At 35.9% G+C, this 17,726-nt stretch overlaps 2 protein-coding genes across 2 annotated transcripts; both read right to left on the bottom strand.

The window, feature by feature from the left end:
• Nucleotides 1–1,172: 1,172 nt before the first annotated feature.
• Nucleotides 1,173–9,893, bottom strand: LOC130710944 (peroxisomal acyl-coenzyme A oxidase 1-like). The gene is made up of 14 exons (XM_057560342.1): nt 9,591–9,893; nt 9,070–9,178; nt 8,914–8,975; nt 8,600–8,809; nt 8,270–8,357; nt 8,027–8,189; nt 7,503–7,701; nt 6,644–6,841; nt 3,653–3,784; nt 3,047–3,167; nt 2,387–2,497; nt 2,165–2,234; nt 1,785–1,968; nt 1,173–1,711 (listed from the first exon to the last, which is right to left on the bottom strand). Exons 1-14 carry the CDS (start codon nt 9,726–9,728, stop codon nt 1,502–1,504), a joined length of 1,995 nt encoding a protein of 664 aa, XP_057416325.1. The 5' UTR covers nt 9,729–9,893; the 3' UTR covers nt 1,173–1,501.
• A 1,433-nt stretch (nt 9,894–11,326) lies between these two features.
• On the bottom strand, nt 11,327–15,803 carry LOC130710957 (transcription factor KUA1). The gene is made up of 3 exons (XM_057560361.1): nt 15,303–15,803; nt 12,579–12,787; nt 11,327–12,153 (listed from the first exon to the last, which is right to left on the bottom strand). The coding sequence occupies exons 1-3, from the start codon at nt 15,589–15,591 to the stop codon at nt 11,641–11,643; spliced, it is 1,011 nt and encodes a 336-aa protein (XP_057416344.1). The 5' UTR covers nt 15,592–15,803; the 3' UTR covers nt 11,327–11,640.
• Between the last annotated feature and the right edge of the window lie 1,923 nt (nt 15,804–17,726).

Here is a 17,726-nt window from a genome sequence, read left to right as displayed (position 1 = left end):
TGTTTGTTGTTGTCGAAAAAACACTCACTCACACACAACACTTTGGCAAAGCGTTTTCCCAAAAGGACCCTGAATCTAAACTTCCTTTAGTCGAACTAAGAGGATATTTGTTTACCAAAATTCAGTGTAAACACTATGCTAACTCATTTAGAGTTGACCTGAATTAAGTACCACAACAAGCACCTTAATAGAATTAAAGATAAGTCGGTGAAAATTTTCGTATTTATTTCTTTATTTTTTATAAATGGTCTTTTGGTCTATTAGAAATTTAGAATGAAGTTAAACTACACTCTTTTATAATTTAGACAAAACCCATATTATTTTAATCAATTTGAATAGAATGGGTGAAGTGGGTCGATCACATCACAACCACAACAGATATCACTGAGTATCAAATTCTTCGAACATGCTGACCAAGTAAGAATATAACCTTCTTTCTTTTTGCTTGTCTTCTTTTGCTATTCTTAAAAGGCAATTTATTTTTTTTTTGAAAGAAGAATGTGTTCTTTTTGCATAGCGATTTTGTGAGATTTAGCTTTATCATTAGTCAGACTGACATTGATCTTTATACTTTTTTATTATGAGCGGATTTAGTTGAAAAATGCTAATAACACCATTTTTTGCACTATTTTTTTAACCACTTAAAATTCTTGTAGAAAACGCTGAATTATAGTTCAAAAAAGAAAACGCTGAATTATATGGGCCCGCTTTCAATTTGGTGTACTTATACACTCAAAAGATTGACACATAATTTAAGTTCATATGAAAGAAACAAAAAAAAATTTGCAACGGCTTAGGATCGGTGTCGTAACCAAATTGCATTTTGCAAGTTGAGATCGCTTAGCCGATGGATTTTACTGTACCATCCAACATAGTAACATTCCCATCAAATTCCAACATGCAAGCTACTTCACATCATAATCACAAGTAAAATAGAAAGTACTTGTGTTTTTATTCCCTAAAATGTAGTTTTTTTTTTATTGATTTCTAATCTTTTGCAAACATAATTGCAAAATGGGATGATCATAGTAATGCCCTATTTAAGCACTTGCTATCGGACAATGCTTCAGTTGATTACCATGATTGAAATTGTTACCATTTCACCAAACTAAACGTATCACAGGGAATACATGTTATGACGTACAACGCACCTAAACGTGTGGCAAGACAAATTTCTGAAACTAAATTATGAGATTTGCCTCTATATGCTATCAATAATGTAACAAATAATGTTCCAAATGCAACAAATCGCTAGCTTTCCTCATGAATAGTCATATCATGAGGAAACAAACTTTGCTTGAGAATTTCTATTTGTATGTACTAAAACATTTTATTTCTCCTTCCATAAACTTCTTTACCTGTCATCAAATCGAAAGGCTATATAAATTTCCGTGATATCGGCAGTCTAGCTATAAAACTTATTTCTAGTGTTTGCTTTAGTTTTTTGGTTCCAAAATCAATTCTCACAAGGTACGAGTCAACCACACAAGCAAACACACACTTAGAGTCTAGCGTTACGAAGTTGTTGCTTTAGCATTGGTCGAATATACTCTTGAAAGCCATCTGGTACGACGGAATCATTCAATGGATCCTTCCATGCCTCCTCGTACAGCTTTGGATACACATCTCCATCATAGCGACCAAGAACCGAACCAAGGTAGTGATCAGTGTAGTTAAACGCATCAACAAGCGCAATTGCATTAGGACGAACCTAAGAAAAAATGTAATCAATCAGTTTCATGTAATAAAAACCTATACACCAGAAGTTACCGACAAGTTCAAACCTGCGCATACAAGGACCTCAGCTGCTCATTTGCAAGTGAACCCTGTTTGGGAGTGATACAGCCGGCTGAAAGAAAATCACCCAAATGCTTATGAAGAAGAAACAAGGCATAAACGCTACAAAGAACTTCTAATTGCTCCTTCACTCCATTTCCAGGTATATCTTGCTGCAACTTCTCAATAAATCTGAAAAGCACAAGGTTGGTAAACTTGAATTTAGAATATCCAAGCAAATGCTAGCATCTAACTATAGAAATCTTAAACAAACAATTGATTTGTATATTTTGTCTGGGATCCTTTCAGTAAAGGTCTCTTCACCCAAAGGACAATCCATGACACCACAGATAAAGTATATGTGGACCAGTAAATTGAGAAATCTCACTTGGAAACAACAATCAACTGGCAATGAGCAACAGCTGCTTCAGCTAGATCAGCTGAGAGTTCTTGAAAACCTGCCACAAAAATCCCATTAGCAATTATAATGATCACTGCTCTTCTATGATACTGGTCCCACAGTCTCCCCCACCAAACACCGAGAAAACAAATCAACCATGAGATATAAGAGGATACAGATTTTGACTTAAAGAAGGGTCGAATCATTTACCCTCTTCAGGATTGGTAAACTTGCTAAGATTTTTAGCACAGACAACTGACTTCATAGCAGCCCTAGCTTCAAATGCCCCCAGCACTACATTTGGCTTCAACCAATCCTCCGCTGCAAAGAACCAAAATAACTTAACTAACTAACAAATTCTAAGAACAATATCAGTAAGGGACAAATTGTGTGTGGACAGTCCACAACAGTCTTCACATACACAAAGGCACACATTAGTGTTGGTATTAATTACAATAATTCTTATTCTACAGTTATACATTTTTTCTTAGGTTCGTCCTAATGCAATTGCGCTTATTGATGCGTTTAACTACACTGATCACTACCTTGGTTCGGTTCTTGGTCGCTATGATGGAGATGTGTATCCAAAGCTGTATTAAATAAACCTGATATCTTCTAATTGATGGGAAACATAGCGTTCGGTTTTTAATGCACTTCTAAGGATAGCTTCTAATTGACACTACCATATATACAGGATATGCTAACATAAATATCTAAGATATTTTAACAAAATTTGACTCCAGAAGGACCAAGGCATAGTTAGTAATATAATCTAAAACTATTAGATTTGGGATATCAAAAGATAGGTATAGATAGAATTCTTATATTCTCAACCAAATCCTATTTCATTATGCAGTTATAGTGTTATACCTTTCTGAACATCAGAACGAAATTGCATCAGTTGTTCCAGTCGTCCCATATAAGCTGTTGTCCCACCGGGCTTTTTTCCAGAGCTCAACTGAGAGATAGTCTTAATGAGATGCCTTGCCACCTACAAGGGATTTTCTAGAAGTTGTCAAACAACTCAAGACCATTCTGAGTTGAAAATATCAAATAAACCTCACAAATCCGACTGAACCAGGATGTATGAAGCACAGAAAAGTAGAGGAGGCGCACAAAAATACTTTCTCAAGCATGAAGATCCACATGAGAGTAGATAAGAATAGTACATGATGATTATTTTACCTATTTCTATCCTTTTGGGACTTCCCTTCCATTAAAATACCATAGACTTTGATAGCACAGCAAGCTAAAACGAAAAATCACTAAAACTTTGTATTGTTTCTGGAATCTAATATAAAAAATACAAAGATCTTACTCCAAAAAACCAGATGTATATGATAATATCTATGAGATCACATTGAATACAAAGCAAATAAAATCCCAGCCCTCCACAAACAGGCAAGAGTGTTACTGCCATCAACAAAAATACACAATGTGCTGGTATGAAGTATATTTATTTAACATGTTAAAAACCTGTAAAAGCAGGACAACGTTGTCTCCCTCATATGTACATGTAGGAACATAGACTGCAAATAACTCAGGTAGACCACTGCTACAAAGGTAACCATGCCCACCACAAAGTTTGCGGCATTCTTCAATTCCATCCTGCAAATTGATGTCGACTTAACTTAGTTTGAACTTCAAAGAATTCAAAGATGTTAAATGAAAACTGCATCTAGACACCTTGGTAATAAAAGCATAATAATAACATTGAGACACCTGGACAATTTTTAAAAGGAGAATACTAGAATGATACCGATGCCATGCACGGGTATTTTTCTTTCTTTCTAGGTTTCATTAATTATTAATCAATATTGTTAGAGTCTCACATTGGCTAGAGATGTGGCCAAGCAATTGCTTATATATGGTTGTGCAAACCTTAACTCTTGAGCTAGCTTTTGTGGTTGAGTATAGGCCTCCCAATTTCATTGGCTAGAGATGTGGCCAAGCAATTGCTTATTTATGGTTGTGCAAACCTTAACTCTTGTGCTAGCTTTTGTGGTTAAGTTAGGCCTCCTTCATGGTATCAGAGCCAATGGTTGTTTGACCATGGGCCTGGGCCCCTATCCTAGATCCATTTGTTGTGGAGATCTCCCATATTTGGGCCACCCGTTTCATTCCACGCTCCAGATGTTCTACACTGGGCGTGAGGGGGTGTGTTAGAGTCCCACATTGGCTAAAGATGTGGCCAAGCAATTGCTTATATATGGTTGTGCAAACCTTAACTCTTGAGCTAGCTTTTGTGGTTAAGTTAGGCCTCCTTCAAATATAAACAAATATATTAAATTAACTTGGTTTGAACTTTGAAGAATTCAAAGATGTTACGAAATGAAAACTGTGCATCTAGACACCATGGTAATAAAAGCATAATAATAACATTGAGACACCTGGACGATTTTTAAAAGGAGAATACTAGAATGATGCCCGTGCCCCATGCCATGCACATATTTTTTTCTTTCATTCTAGATTTTATTAATTATTAATCAATATAAACAAATATATTAAATTATATAATTAATTTTTAAAGATATTAATTAATCATATAACAAAAAGCAATCATTTTATAAAATTTGGTATTATCGCATTATATATATATAGGTATATATATATATGTATATATATCTATATATAAAAGAATAGTTTAGGAAACCATTTATAATGAAAATACAATTGCGTGTAATGTTACAAAATGTCAGGATAACAAATATTCTATATTATATGATATAATTATAAGATATTGTAAATATATAGTTAGAATACAAAGAAAGTACATATACTTAAAAATATAATAATAATCATATATAACGATATTAATTATAATAATGAGTATCTGATATAAGGAAATATAATTATATTCTAATTATAATAAATATAAAATCACATACTTAATTTTTTTCCTAAAAAAATAAAAGTCGACGCTGTAATATTGTATAGTAGTATATATTGTAATATAAGGAGAACATTGAACATAGAATCTGTTATCCAACATGCAAATATAAGTGATGAATGAATGCTAATAGATATATCATATACCATATAATGTAGTGCAATGCAGAAAATAAGTTTTTCATTAGATGTAATGCAGGGAAAAGTAAGATAAATATGATGAATAACTGAGTGAATAAAATAAATTAAGTCTTTGACCACAACATACCATGCACCTGGCTTTCACAATTACACTTTTAATTGACCATAAGTGAGATGTAGAATATATATTATGAACAATCATGACCACAAATCACCACAGAATACATCTAGAAGTTTTATCTCTGATGCCTCATCAGGCTCACCAACACGCTCACGCAATCAGCATATTTCAAACCAGGATTTTATCACCATCCCTCTCAATTTCATATCTTCCCCCTTTCTCTGCTATTGCAGTGACTCATTGCTCTCAGGCGACTTTACGGTCACAATGTAGTGTTTCTTGTCCAGAACCTAGTGTTTCCAGCAAACCTGTTAGAATTCAAGCTTGGGCGTAGCACAACCCTTAAATTCCGGTTAAGGGTGAGGACTACCCTACCATTTATAAGACTTCTTTAGCCATATCCCTAATCAATGTGGACCCTTAACACATCCCTCTCAAGTCCAAGGTTGGACATCTGAAGCATGAAATTTGCAGGATTGAAAATATGGGGTGGCCCATTTATCACTGGCCCAATAACAGATCTAGGATAAGCTCTAATAGTATTGTAGAATTTGGGCTCCGGCCTAACTTAGCCGAAAAGCTATCTTAGGGATGAGAATTTCCCTACCATTTATGAGGACTTCTTTGGTCAAATATTTAGTCAGTGTGAGACCTTAACAAAATCTACACATTTGTCATTCAACCATGCACTTTTTGGCTGCAACTCCATGACCTGTTACTCTAGCAATTTTGGGTCATGATCTGATGTTTCAATTTTCCCCGTCTCCCACTCGCACATGTTTCTCCCTGTCTTCTTCCTTTTTTCCACTTTAGTCTATGCTGGGTAATTTTTTAAACTTTCTAGCATTTCTATTTATATGTAGACTATTTATTCTATAAAAGTGAGCATCACGCTTAAGCACTGTGCTGCAATAGTGTTTTCTAACAAGCTACTACGGGAAAGTATCCAAGATTTGATAACCTTGTTTCAAACAAGGAAATGGAATCCAAGAAAAAGTTAAGTAGACAAAGTTACAAATCTAATAAAGCATAATGCATCCTTTATAGATTGAGAGACAATGAGATTCAACATATATAGAGGAGTTAAGGGGTGAAGCATTAAAAATATAATAAATTATCACATAAAACCAAGGTATCCTGTCAGTGCTACTTGTGAGAATTTCGAAAGGACAGCACAACAATATATAAGGTAAGACAAATTCTTCTAACTGAACAAAAGTAAAACCATATTATATATGAAGGCAGTAATCAATTAAAATCAAAGACTAAAATCAAGTGGTAAAGTGATGAACATTAGTAATCAGTAATCCACATACAGCAGTTGCTGAAGTAGTCAAGGATTTCAACCCCGCAGTGCATGCATGAGCCTCGGGCAATGTTGAAAAATCATTGGCTTGCAGCCTTTTCATCACATCCATATAAAGCCATTTCAACCACTCACCAACAAATCTGAAAGCATAAGCAGAAGCTAGCAAAGGGAAGAGCCTAGCTTGCTGTGTTTTATAATCAATCACCTAAAGAAAAACAGATAGTAGAGTGAGAAAAATATTATAGAATAGATGAAAGAGATAAAGCTGGAAGAGTTATTGACAGGAAAAATGCATATAAACTCAGCTTCTCATTGCTCTTAAACTTTTATGAAGACAATGCTGCAAACCCAGCCGTACAGTACTACAGTTGTTATTTACTGGTTAGTAGACCTAAATATACATGTAAACATGAAATGTTTCATGTCCAAGATGAGTAGGAAACTAATCAACCTTCCCATTACAAATTATATAAGAAAGCATGTGTTAGTGGAATGCATGATTGTTTGGAATCTAGACAGTCAGGATTAAAATTTTTAAACTACACATGTTTGGTTCAGCTTTTTAATCTTTGAAATAATCATCTTTTTTTTTTTAAAAAAAAGCTCTTATATTTTTTTTTAAAAAAAATTCCCATAAAATAAGCTTAAGAACATGTAACAAATAAACAGCAACTTAACATTAAAGCAAACTGGCTCATTTTTTAATTCTGCACTGTGAGTTTGGGATGCAGCCCCCTTTGTGTTGCATTCCACAAATTCATATTTATTGCATAAAAACCCGGTAATGTATCTTGACTGTTGTTTGTTGATAAAATAAGAATTCTCCTGCAGAAATCATGCATCAACAAAGGGCTTTTACAATTTACCTGTGTTTCAAGACCTCCTTTATTCGATCCAAACTGTCTCCTAACAGCACTATATCTTGTAGCAATGCAAACTGCTCGCGACATAGCACTTGATGCATCGGCTACAATTGTTTGTCTCACATATACCATAGTACCATAAACTAATTGTCTTGGAACATTGGATTGTACATATTTTCCTTCCCTTGTGACCTGCGAAACCCTGGTAGATTTAAAACAGTCATCCCCTGAATATGTTGACATAATAAACTGATAAGGAGTGACAATTTAAATTCAGGTTACACTTTGCTTATCTTGTTACTGATCCTCCCTTTCAACTCACAATTTATCCCAATATATACCTTCACTACCTTCTAACAGAGGATTCACTGAAGAAAATGGCTTTATTGTTATTATTATTACTTCACCGGCATGCATCCAGATCAAGCATGAACAAAGCGAAATACCACAAAACCCCCAGATATGATTATTGGATTGCCTTGTTGAAGGAAGGGAGGTATATTATATACCGGTGAAACAAAACTAACCTCATCAACATTTGATTCCTTGGAATTCGCACATGGTCAAATCTTAGAACCCCATTATCCATGCTGTTATATGCTCCATTTCCAAATTTCATTCCAATATCGCCAACAGTTATGCCTGGAAGAGGTAAGTGATCATCCAAGCTCCGCAACTGGACAATGAAGCCTTCAAATTGGACATATTGTTAATTAATTTAAGTCTGAATCTAACAGCAGAAATTTCAGTGGTTAGAAGTTTCTAATTACCATGCACTCCATGATCTTGACCATCAAGAATTAGTCGGGCATAAACAACAGCATGCGTTGACGCTTTACCCAATCCACCAGGCCACCACTGTTTAAATTAGCATCAAAAGAGTGATAATAATATCCAATGATTGTATGATATCATGTTTACCAAATACGCTTTAAATATGAACACAGCAACATCTCTAGATTCTAGATCTTCATATCATGAAAAAGATCTTTAGTGTAATCTAAAGATGTTGCTGTGTTCATTTTTAAATCGTATTTGGTGAACACAAGATCTTAAAAGATCAACCAAGTCTCTCATGAGCCATCTCCCATTTTACTCACTTTGCTGGAAGTCAGTGTGGGGCTATGAATTTCAAACTCGTCTGTTTTGGGATCAAATGTTGCAGTTGTTTCTAGCCCTTGAACATTAGATCCATGGCCAAGTTCAGTTTGAGCATAGCAACCAATTACTTGCATCTTTTGCGCCAAAGGCAACCACTTCTGCTGCTGTTCCTCGGTTCCTTGTCCTTTGATAGCAGGAATAAACATTCCCTGCAAAATAATTTATAGACTAGTTGTGTCTCATGAGAATTTTCATTCACACCTATATCTTTATAGACAAGAACGCCATCAGGACAAGAAATTGAAAAATGTACCCAATGAAGATCCGTAAAAGCAGGTTGGTCCACAAATGATCTAAGCATAGAAGCTTCCTCTTCTGTAAGACAAAAAAGTAAGAGGTAACCTCTCATTGAAAAAAAAATATATAACAAGATAGCAAATGAAAACGACACAAAGAACAGAACACGAACCACTAAGACGGAGCTCAATGATCCTTTTCCAAGCATAAGCAGCTTTCCTCAAAGTGTTTCTAAATAAATCCTTCCTAGCAAGCATGGGTCTATCATCCTTTTTAAAAACCTAGAGATGACCACAGACAACAAATCAAAGGTTTCAGGCACTCAAAGAAGTCAAAATCACCATCCATCACCAATCTCCCATGAACACTAAGTCACTAATAAGGCAACTTCACTTTTCATGTTTGTAATAGTGATAAGCTAAAGACTAACTAACAATTGACCTAATCTCAATCTCATAAAAGCATAGCTATAAGAAATAAGAATCCATTTCATACAAGCAGACAATTCTCCAGCTACACCAACTTCACAAATACTTCACACATAAAATCTAATCAGATCCCAAACAGTTCTTTGTATTACACCAAATCAAAATAGAAACAATTAGCAATTAACAAGTGTTATATATTGAATATTTCTGATATTGATCATTCCAAATCAGGAAATTGAAGAGGGAAAAGGAGGAATTGAGTTACCGGATCGCTGGCGACAAGGCGAGCCATTCTGTCAGAGACTTCAAGAGCGCGTTGAGAACCAGCCCACACGATCTTCATGGCGTCGACATCGAACTGCGCCTTGTTCCTCTCCGGAGCTAAGTGATCAACACCTTCCATTTTTGCTGATCTGAAACCCTAACGGTTGTGGTTTTTGCAGAGTAAAGCACTCTCTATTCGGTTCTGATTTGGTTTTGAGAGGAAGAAGAAGAAGAACAAGTATGAGATTGGCTAATTGGTCTGCTGTTTTTGTGGCGACACCGCCAAATGTAATGACGCCAGAAATTACCGCCAGATCTTCATTTTATACTGTTTGCCTTTTCTTCTTTTGATAGAGACAACAACTTGATTTACTACTTGACAAGTTTTTTTTTGTTCGTTTGGTCACACGATTTTGCACTTTCCAAGTAAAAGTAATAAACAATTATTTTTTTATCCTATCTATGATTTTGTCATTTTGGTAAAAAAATATTCTATCCGTTTGCGTCATCAATGATTGTTGTCTCGTCAAATTGGTAGGTGGTTTTTCTTGCAATCTAGAAGCTTGTGTGTGAGTGCAAATTGCATATTGGAGACTATCTTTGGGTCGTTGACGTTATCGGGAGATGAATGAATATTTAATTATTTATTATCGACGTTATCTACGACATTAATTAACAAATATAAATATCTGCTTGTCTAAAATAAGTTATTTTTCAGTAAGTTTTTCATAGTTAAAAAAAAAAGGTTCAAAAAAAAAAACAAACTCATTTTTACATGTCATAAATAATTGTAAGCACAATACTAAAACCAACCACAACAACTTTTACAAGCAAACAAAACACCGTGACATGCATCTACTTCCATCAACCTAACTAGACAAAAGAACTTCAAAATGTCCATAACAAGTACTCAAATAGCCTAGGACATGTTTAAGGTGATTGTAAATTTTTATATAAAATTTAAAACAAATTGTAATTGAAAAAAATGAAACTGAAGTGATTTTCACTTAGCTTCAAAATAATTTCAGGCTAACTTTAAAAAAACATTGAATTATGGTTTAAGTTAAAAAATGTGCCACAAATCTGTTGTCGTTGTTTTTCTCCATCTCCTCTTTCAACATTCACCACTATTGATTAAAAAAACAAAAACCACTATCACTATCCAACATCTTCCATCACCATTTTCATCCTCACCACCACTCAACATTTTATCACCAACATTTTCCAACAACACTGCCACCGTCAAACACCCTCTTTTGCAACATGGCTCTCTCTAGTGCCTCTATTGTCATTGGGTCCCACCAGGCCATCACACTTCCCCGCTACCAGCAACCTACACTCTTCAATATTGTTGCAAGTGTCTTGCACCTTCCACTCCATCATTGCCCAACACACTCCATTCCCATCACTAAAGCACAATTGTGCATCATAAAAGGGGTATGGAAGTCTCCCTACAAACCACATTGGGCTAACAAAGAATTATCGAGAGAATAACACCACATTTTTACTCAAAACCTTAAGACATTAAAATCTTGGGTTATCTCTTATATAATCACTTCATTTTTCTCAACATTATCTCCCTCAAGTCTGAGTTACCGCATTACCATGCATACTCCCCTCAGCAGAAACTATCGATTACCAAGGTCTCACACTCGACTCGACTCTAATACCACTGTTGCGTTATGAGGGGGAGCACACGAAGGTCTCTTCAGTTGTAAAAAAATCTCCAAACATGCATTTTAGCAAGCGAGGTCGAGGTTAAATAAAAAAAATACTTGAACATTCTAATCCAGTACTTAAAAGGAAGCACAACTTGCTAGAGGTTGTCAAACTGCACAACCAACTTTACATTACACAACCCTGAGAAATGAAATTACTAACAAACATAGTTTAGACCCAAGTAATTCCTAGATGCTACTGCCTACCAGCAAATAAACAAACTAGGTTAATAGCTGTAAAAGAAGAAAAATACTAAGGTTATCTTATCTCACATCCAGATATATGATGCACAAGACCACATATTGATTTTCATAACGCTCCCAGAACAGTTCTTAAACTGCATGTATGACACTGCCATTTATATTTGAACTGCCACATGCTGGAGTAGCATGAAAAGCTGATTGTCTGGAAGGTCCTTCTTCGACGAGTTTTCGAGACAGAGAGGAGGGGCCAGAGTCACCAATGGAGTCTCCCAAACTCAGTTTTGACATGCCGACAAGTTCATCCACATTGATTGGGCTTTTGGAAAGCACCGCAGTTGGCTTCACCACTTCATGTGTCTCCTCTTTCTTTGGGGGCTCTGCAGGACTGTATCCAGACCAATAAGGCAGAGGATACGGGTAGAATGGAGGATAATATGCAGGATATAACACCGGGTAGGTTGGCGGTATTGGAGTGTCGGGCTTTAACAGGGCAGAGTCTCCATCTATTGAGTTTGTGGAATCCATGGATTCACACTCTTCATCAATGGGAGGAGGAGCAGGCAAAGGGTTATTGCCTTCTGTTTCAGTCTGTAGCTGATTAGCTGACAAGAAGTCTTGCTCTACCATTGGAGTGTCGGACGCCTACAAAATCAACATAAACAGGAAACCCAGAAAAATGAGAATGCTCCAAGGTAAAAGAGCAAGAAGAGTCACATATTTCCAATAATGGAGATTTCAAAGAATACAAACTACCCTAGAGCTGTGGTTTTATAAATGGTCTATATAATCATTATCTGAATGCAGAATGGGGCAGTCAATATCCAAAATTGTCAGAGCTGGTGAAGAAGAAAGGAAATGGACAATTTTCACAAATTACAACCAATGTATGCATGAGATTAACTTTGTCATAACAGAAGCCAAACAGGTCATATTATATTCAAAGAAACACATTTTGAAAATCTTATTGATGGCAATGAGCAGGTTATGATGCGTCAATTTCATTATATGCATATTGATGTGAAAGAAACACATGTTTCACGCATAGTATTTCCAATAAGGGTACAAACATCATCTGCAACAATATCAAACAAGCTGGACCGTCTCTTTCTCCTAGACACATTGCTTTGCCTGATGAAATATTTCTGAGCATGACTGGCCACTTGAGTAGGTGTCCTTGAAATAACATAGTTCCTTGCAATTCCACGCCAATCACCTTTGCCCAGTTTCTGCAATCCAAGTAAAAACATTCTGTGTTCCTCCTCAGTCCATGGAGTGCCTGCATATAAGAACTTATTAATAAAACCTTGAAAAACTGCAACATAAAAGATTTTCCAAGTTGGGCCATAAATGGATCATAAATTAAATATGTTAGGCTTGTCAGCATTTAAGATTTGAAAGCCTTATTGGAGCTAAGTGTAATGTGAAAAGAACACTACAGAATACATATTCAGCAAATACTTACACAACAGCACTAGAGGAGGAAGTAAGTTAGACAGCATGGAAATGGCTGTTCGCGAAAAGCAAGGCTTTTAACTCATCTATGTTTGAATGGTTAACTAATCCAATGGCATGTCTTGGTGGCATCTGACCAATGATTGGGTAAAGGGAGGGAGCTGATTCCTCTCCTTGAAATGATGGGTTTTAGTGATTCTCTTGAATCTACTAAATTGGGTCTGGTAGCTGCTGCATTTAGTTTTCTTAGCTGTCTTTGTTTCGCTCGTTACCTTCATGTTTTCCCTTGTGCACTGGAGTTTATCTCTATTGCTTTGGGAATTTCTGTTTTGTATTGTTGCTTTGGGTTCTAGCACCCCTTGTGCTAGTTTTTAATATACATGATTGCTTATAAAAAAAAAGTTAGACAAGTTACAATTACATATTTGTGAGCCTCTTGGAAGCTATGTGATAAAACTATGAAATAATCATAAAAAAATGCAGATTCGGCTAATGCTTACATATTATTAGGTAGAATAAGCTAGGCTAAATTTAGCTTCAATAGGGCTGGACCTGTTCTGCTAAACACCAGCCATAGCCTAGCATAATTCCTCTCATAGCCTTTTTATATTTGGGACCAACCTGGCCCTTTTGTGCAAATACGAAAGTCTAGTTTTGCCTGATAGCCAAGCCTACTTAAAGTCTCAAATTACATAAAAGTTTTCAAATAGACCAAGAAATTTAAACTCTTAAGTTTTCAAATATATATAACATATAACAAATACATCATGTATGAAATACATAAACATAATTTATAAATTTTGTAAGACTTAATAAAATTTAAATTAGCTATAAATAATAAATAAATAAACCTTTTCACAAGCCCCAAACTTATCAGAGACTTGGAAAAGGCCCCTTATGAGTCATTCGACCAATTCCCACCCCCCATAAACCCATGTCCATCCCAATAGTGAAACTAGATTTTACAAAATCTAACAACTGCTCCACCATGTGTATCCTTGATTTTATCAAGGAATCAATTGAAGAAGAATAACATGACTCAAAGAATCACATGGTAAACTCCCCCTCCCCTGGTTTTAAAAATGTTCAAAAACTTTTTACGGGTGGATGTGTAGGGTGTAGGGGGGAATAGGTAACCAACCTAGCCAAGATATCAACTGTGGTTACAGTGTGGACCAAACAAAGACCTATAAAGTTGAATCTGTGCCGTGACTTTTTCTGCCGGAGTTTCTATATGGGACAATATACTATTTGTAATTGGTAGCAACAATTGTACATGCTTTGTGAATTGTAAGCGGGTCAATCCTACAACTCCATGAGCCAAAATAAGTTCTTAAGAGTCTAGATACCAATAAACTTTCCTGTTCTACTGTAAATAAAGAGAATTCCCTGTATACTACTGGTCTCCACTCCCTTTGTACATGGCTGTGGTCTGCTGCGACAAGGAGGCCAGAGACGGCCATGTTCACCCCCCAAGTTTTCTGGGCACTTCCCGAGTGCAGGACGTGGAATTCTGTCACGTTAACCTTGGTCTTGGCCATAAGGGTCAGGTAAGCCATTCAACCCACTACAAGTACTGCAGAGGTTGGCTTATTGCCTCATTGGTGTCGGGGGAAACACACAGCACAAGTAGCACATCAATCATCAATATAGTCATATAGATTTGGCATTCAATGCCTGTTAAACTTACACAAACCTATTTGAACTAACAGGTATCTATCTTTTTAAATAAACATACTAGTTAACAGCTATGGCAGCAATCTCCAATCTCCATATAGCTGATATAGTGAAATATATGCATACGACCTACACCACATGCCCCCATAATTAGGATACACATCCAAAGTAAGCAAACAATAATCCATTCGAAACTAGGCAGAATGATCTTTTACCCCTTAATACACAAGTTGTTCACTGGGCTAAAGAGTTCATTAACCTGTACATTTCTCAAAGGGTCACAGAAAAAAAACTTGGACAGACACCATAATGATTAGAAACTTCATTGAGTTATATGAGAAAGAGAAACTTGTTTTTAAAGCACGTGAGTTGAGATCAATAACTCCATCCATCAATTTCATTGTCCACCAAACATTGAATGAAGTTCCGATTCAAAATCTATCCAGCCAAGCATGTGGTACAAAAATTGCAATAATTCACCTAAAAAAGACAATCTCTAATAAAGCTAACCTGCACCTTTCCTCTCTAGTTATTCCCACAGTGACACCAGCCAAAAAAACACAAAACTAAGATCACACAATTAATCCAAACAAAGCCTAAAAACTCGCATGCAATTCACAAAAACAACACTGAAGCAAAATTAAAAGGGTAAGGAATCAAACCCTTTTTTCTTTCACGGGAGCTAGAAGAAGAGCCAGGAACAAAATCCTCAGAGGCGTAACCGTCAGCAGCGGCGGCGTGATCAGGGGTTTCACCGGGAGAATCAGGGTTATTGGACCCACCAAGAAGAGGTCCAGACCCGGAGCCAGTGTAGTGGGTGAGATTACCCATACTAGCACTCTTCCGGATCGAGCCATCAGTCAATCGGACACCGAAAAGCTTGACTCCGCGGTTGGGGCAGGTCCTGGCGTTGTGGCCACCATGGCTGCAATGCGAGCATCGCCGGGTCATGGCGGCGTTCCGAAGCGGATCGAACGAGGGAAGGAAGGGACTGTGTTGTTGGGATCCGAATCACAGGTTCCGACACATGGAAATTTTTGAGGGTTTTAAGGTTAGAGAAGTACTGAATGGATTTTGTGTCTTAATTTTGGTTTTTTTTTTATTTTTATTTTTTAAGGTTTTTGGTTTGGTCTCCCTAGGCTTTCGCAGATGGGATAGAAAGAGAGGAGGTTAACAACTCAACACTATCCATTTATCTTGTCGTGGATAAAACAGGGCGTTGATCCAGTGCTTCGCGGGTTAAGATAGAGTTGTGTACCTTCTTCAGCTTTGCGTGATAGGGTTGTGTGCTTTTTTTCAACAGTTACGTATCAAGATAATTAGACTTTTTTATGTAAAAAGAGAAACAAATAATGGGATATTTTGATGTGATATTCTTACAGGATTTTTTTTTTTTGAAAACCTATTCTTACAGGATTTGATTAAGGCAATTGTGCTTTATATTTTTAGAAGTTGTCTAAATAATCTTAAAAAAGAGCATTAGTTTTAACACCCCCTTATTAATCTCACATCCTTTTTATTTTCTAAATTCCCTTAATACCCTCTCTTATAAAGAGATAGTCAAAGGGTGATAGTATTTTCACACATACTAAGTGTGAAACATTTTCACACTCAATGTGTGTGAAAATATTTCACACTCACTAAGTGTGAAACGCTTAAAACGAAAGGAAGAAGATGAAGAGAGAATAAAGATACTCAATTCGCACAATTGTGTTTCACACTCAAAGGTGTGAAACATAATTCAGTTTCGCACTCAAGATCAGTAGTGTGAATGGACTTTATTTTCAATTTTAAATTTTTCGTTTCTTTAGAATTAGATTTCACACTCAAGTATGTGAAACATTTTCAAATTTCACACTCAAGAGTGTGAGTTATTGAGCTGTTAATAATTTTTTAATTTTTTTTTATAATTTTCATTTCACACTCAAGAGTGTGAAATCTTTTCAAATTTCACACTTAAGAGTGTGAAAGAATCAAGTGTTAAGAATTTTATTTTTAATTTTAAATATTTAGTTTTTAATAATTAAATTTCACACTCAAATGTGTGAAACATTTTCAAATTTCACACTCAAGAGTGTGAGTTATTGAACTGTTAATAATTTTATTTTTAAAAAAAATTGATTTTTTTATATTTTCATTTCACACTCAAGAGTGTGAAATATTTTCAAATTTCACCCTCAAGAGTGTGAAGGAACCAAGTGTTAAGAATGTGAAAATGTTTTCCACACACTGAGTGTGAAATACTTAAAACGAAAGGAAGAAGGTGAAGAGAGAATGAACATACATCGGTTCACACTTACAATGTATGAAATGTTTTCACATATATTAAGTGTGAAAAGTGGCAACGAAGAAAACTGTGAGATGAGAGTAAAAGGGAAGGGTGGTGTGATAAACAAAAATGATGGTAGTGATAAGATAGGAAAAGTGATATGTTTGGAATGAAATTAAATTTTAAAGGGCATTTCAGATATTTTGGTGCATAAAGGAGGGTGGGGGATTAATTGAGGGGGTGTTAAAACTAATGCTCTAGAAAAAATTGGATTACCTTGCTGGTAGATATAAATTATGGTTTGGTCCCTATAAAATTAGTCAGTGCTGAGTTTTGTCCCTCATAAAAAAAAAGTTGTTTTTTGCCTCTTTGTACAGGGAAATGTTGGTTTTAGTCCTCCTTAGCTTGAGGGTAGACTTGAGCTGACCTTGCCAAATGCCTACAAAAGTTAATATGGTATGTCCACGTGTAATATTTAATTAATATTAAATCTCCACATGTATAATTAAAAATGTTATTTACAAACAAGTTCACTTATTTGACATGGTATATATCTAGTCATCTCCACTACTCGATCTTGTCACTTGTGCCACCATTACCACCACCTTCGGCCAACCATCCTCCTTCCCCTTCAATGACCAATGAGCCCTCGCTTAGAACCTCCATATGTCTCTCTTCCATGACCAATCAGTAATCTTAAGCTTTTGCAACATGGAGAGCTTCGACGATAAGTTGCGAGAGAGCTTCTCCATAGAGATCTTGAGATCATGCTAAGATTTGGTTTTTGTTGCATGTTCATATTTTCGTGGAGTTGCGA

Source organism: Lotus japonicus, chromosome 4 (assembly GCF_012489685.1).
Source record: "Lotus japonicus ecotype B-129 chromosome 4, LjGifu_v1.2".
Classification (NCBI taxonomy): Eukaryota; Viridiplantae; Streptophyta; class Magnoliopsida; order Fabales; family Fabaceae; genus Lotus; species Lotus japonicus.
The sequence above is the reverse complement of the archived record's forward strand: the minus strand, read 5'-3'. Positions and strand labels throughout refer to the sequence as shown.

Excerpts from the sequence above, each read along its gene's own strand:
- LOC130710944 (XM_057560342.1), bottom strand. The coding sequence starts at position 9,728 with ATGGAAGGTGTTGATCACTTAGCTCCGGAGAGGAACAAGGCGCAGTTC. Across the intron at positions 9,179-9,590 it reads GCCTTGTCGCCAGCGATCCG|GTTTTTAAAAAGGATGATAG; the intron begins GTAACTCAATTC and ends GGTCATCTCTAG. Across the intron at positions 8,810-8,913 it reads CTTTTACGGATCTTCATTGG|GGAATGTTTATTCCTGCTAT; the intron begins GTACATTTTTCA and ends ATTATTTTGCAG.
- LOC130710957 (XM_057560361.1), bottom strand. The coding sequence starts at position 15,591 with ATGACCCGGCGATGCTCGCATTGCAGCCATGGTGGCCACAACGCCAGG. Across the intron at positions 12,788-15,302 it reads CTCCCGTGAAAGAAAAAAGG|GCACTCCATGGACTGAGGAG; the intron begins GTTTGATTCCTT and ends TCTTATATGCAG. Across the intron at positions 12,154-12,578 it reads TTGATATTGTTGCAGATGAT|GCGTCCGACACTCCAATGGT; the intron begins GTTTGTACCCTT and ends TTGATTTTGTAG.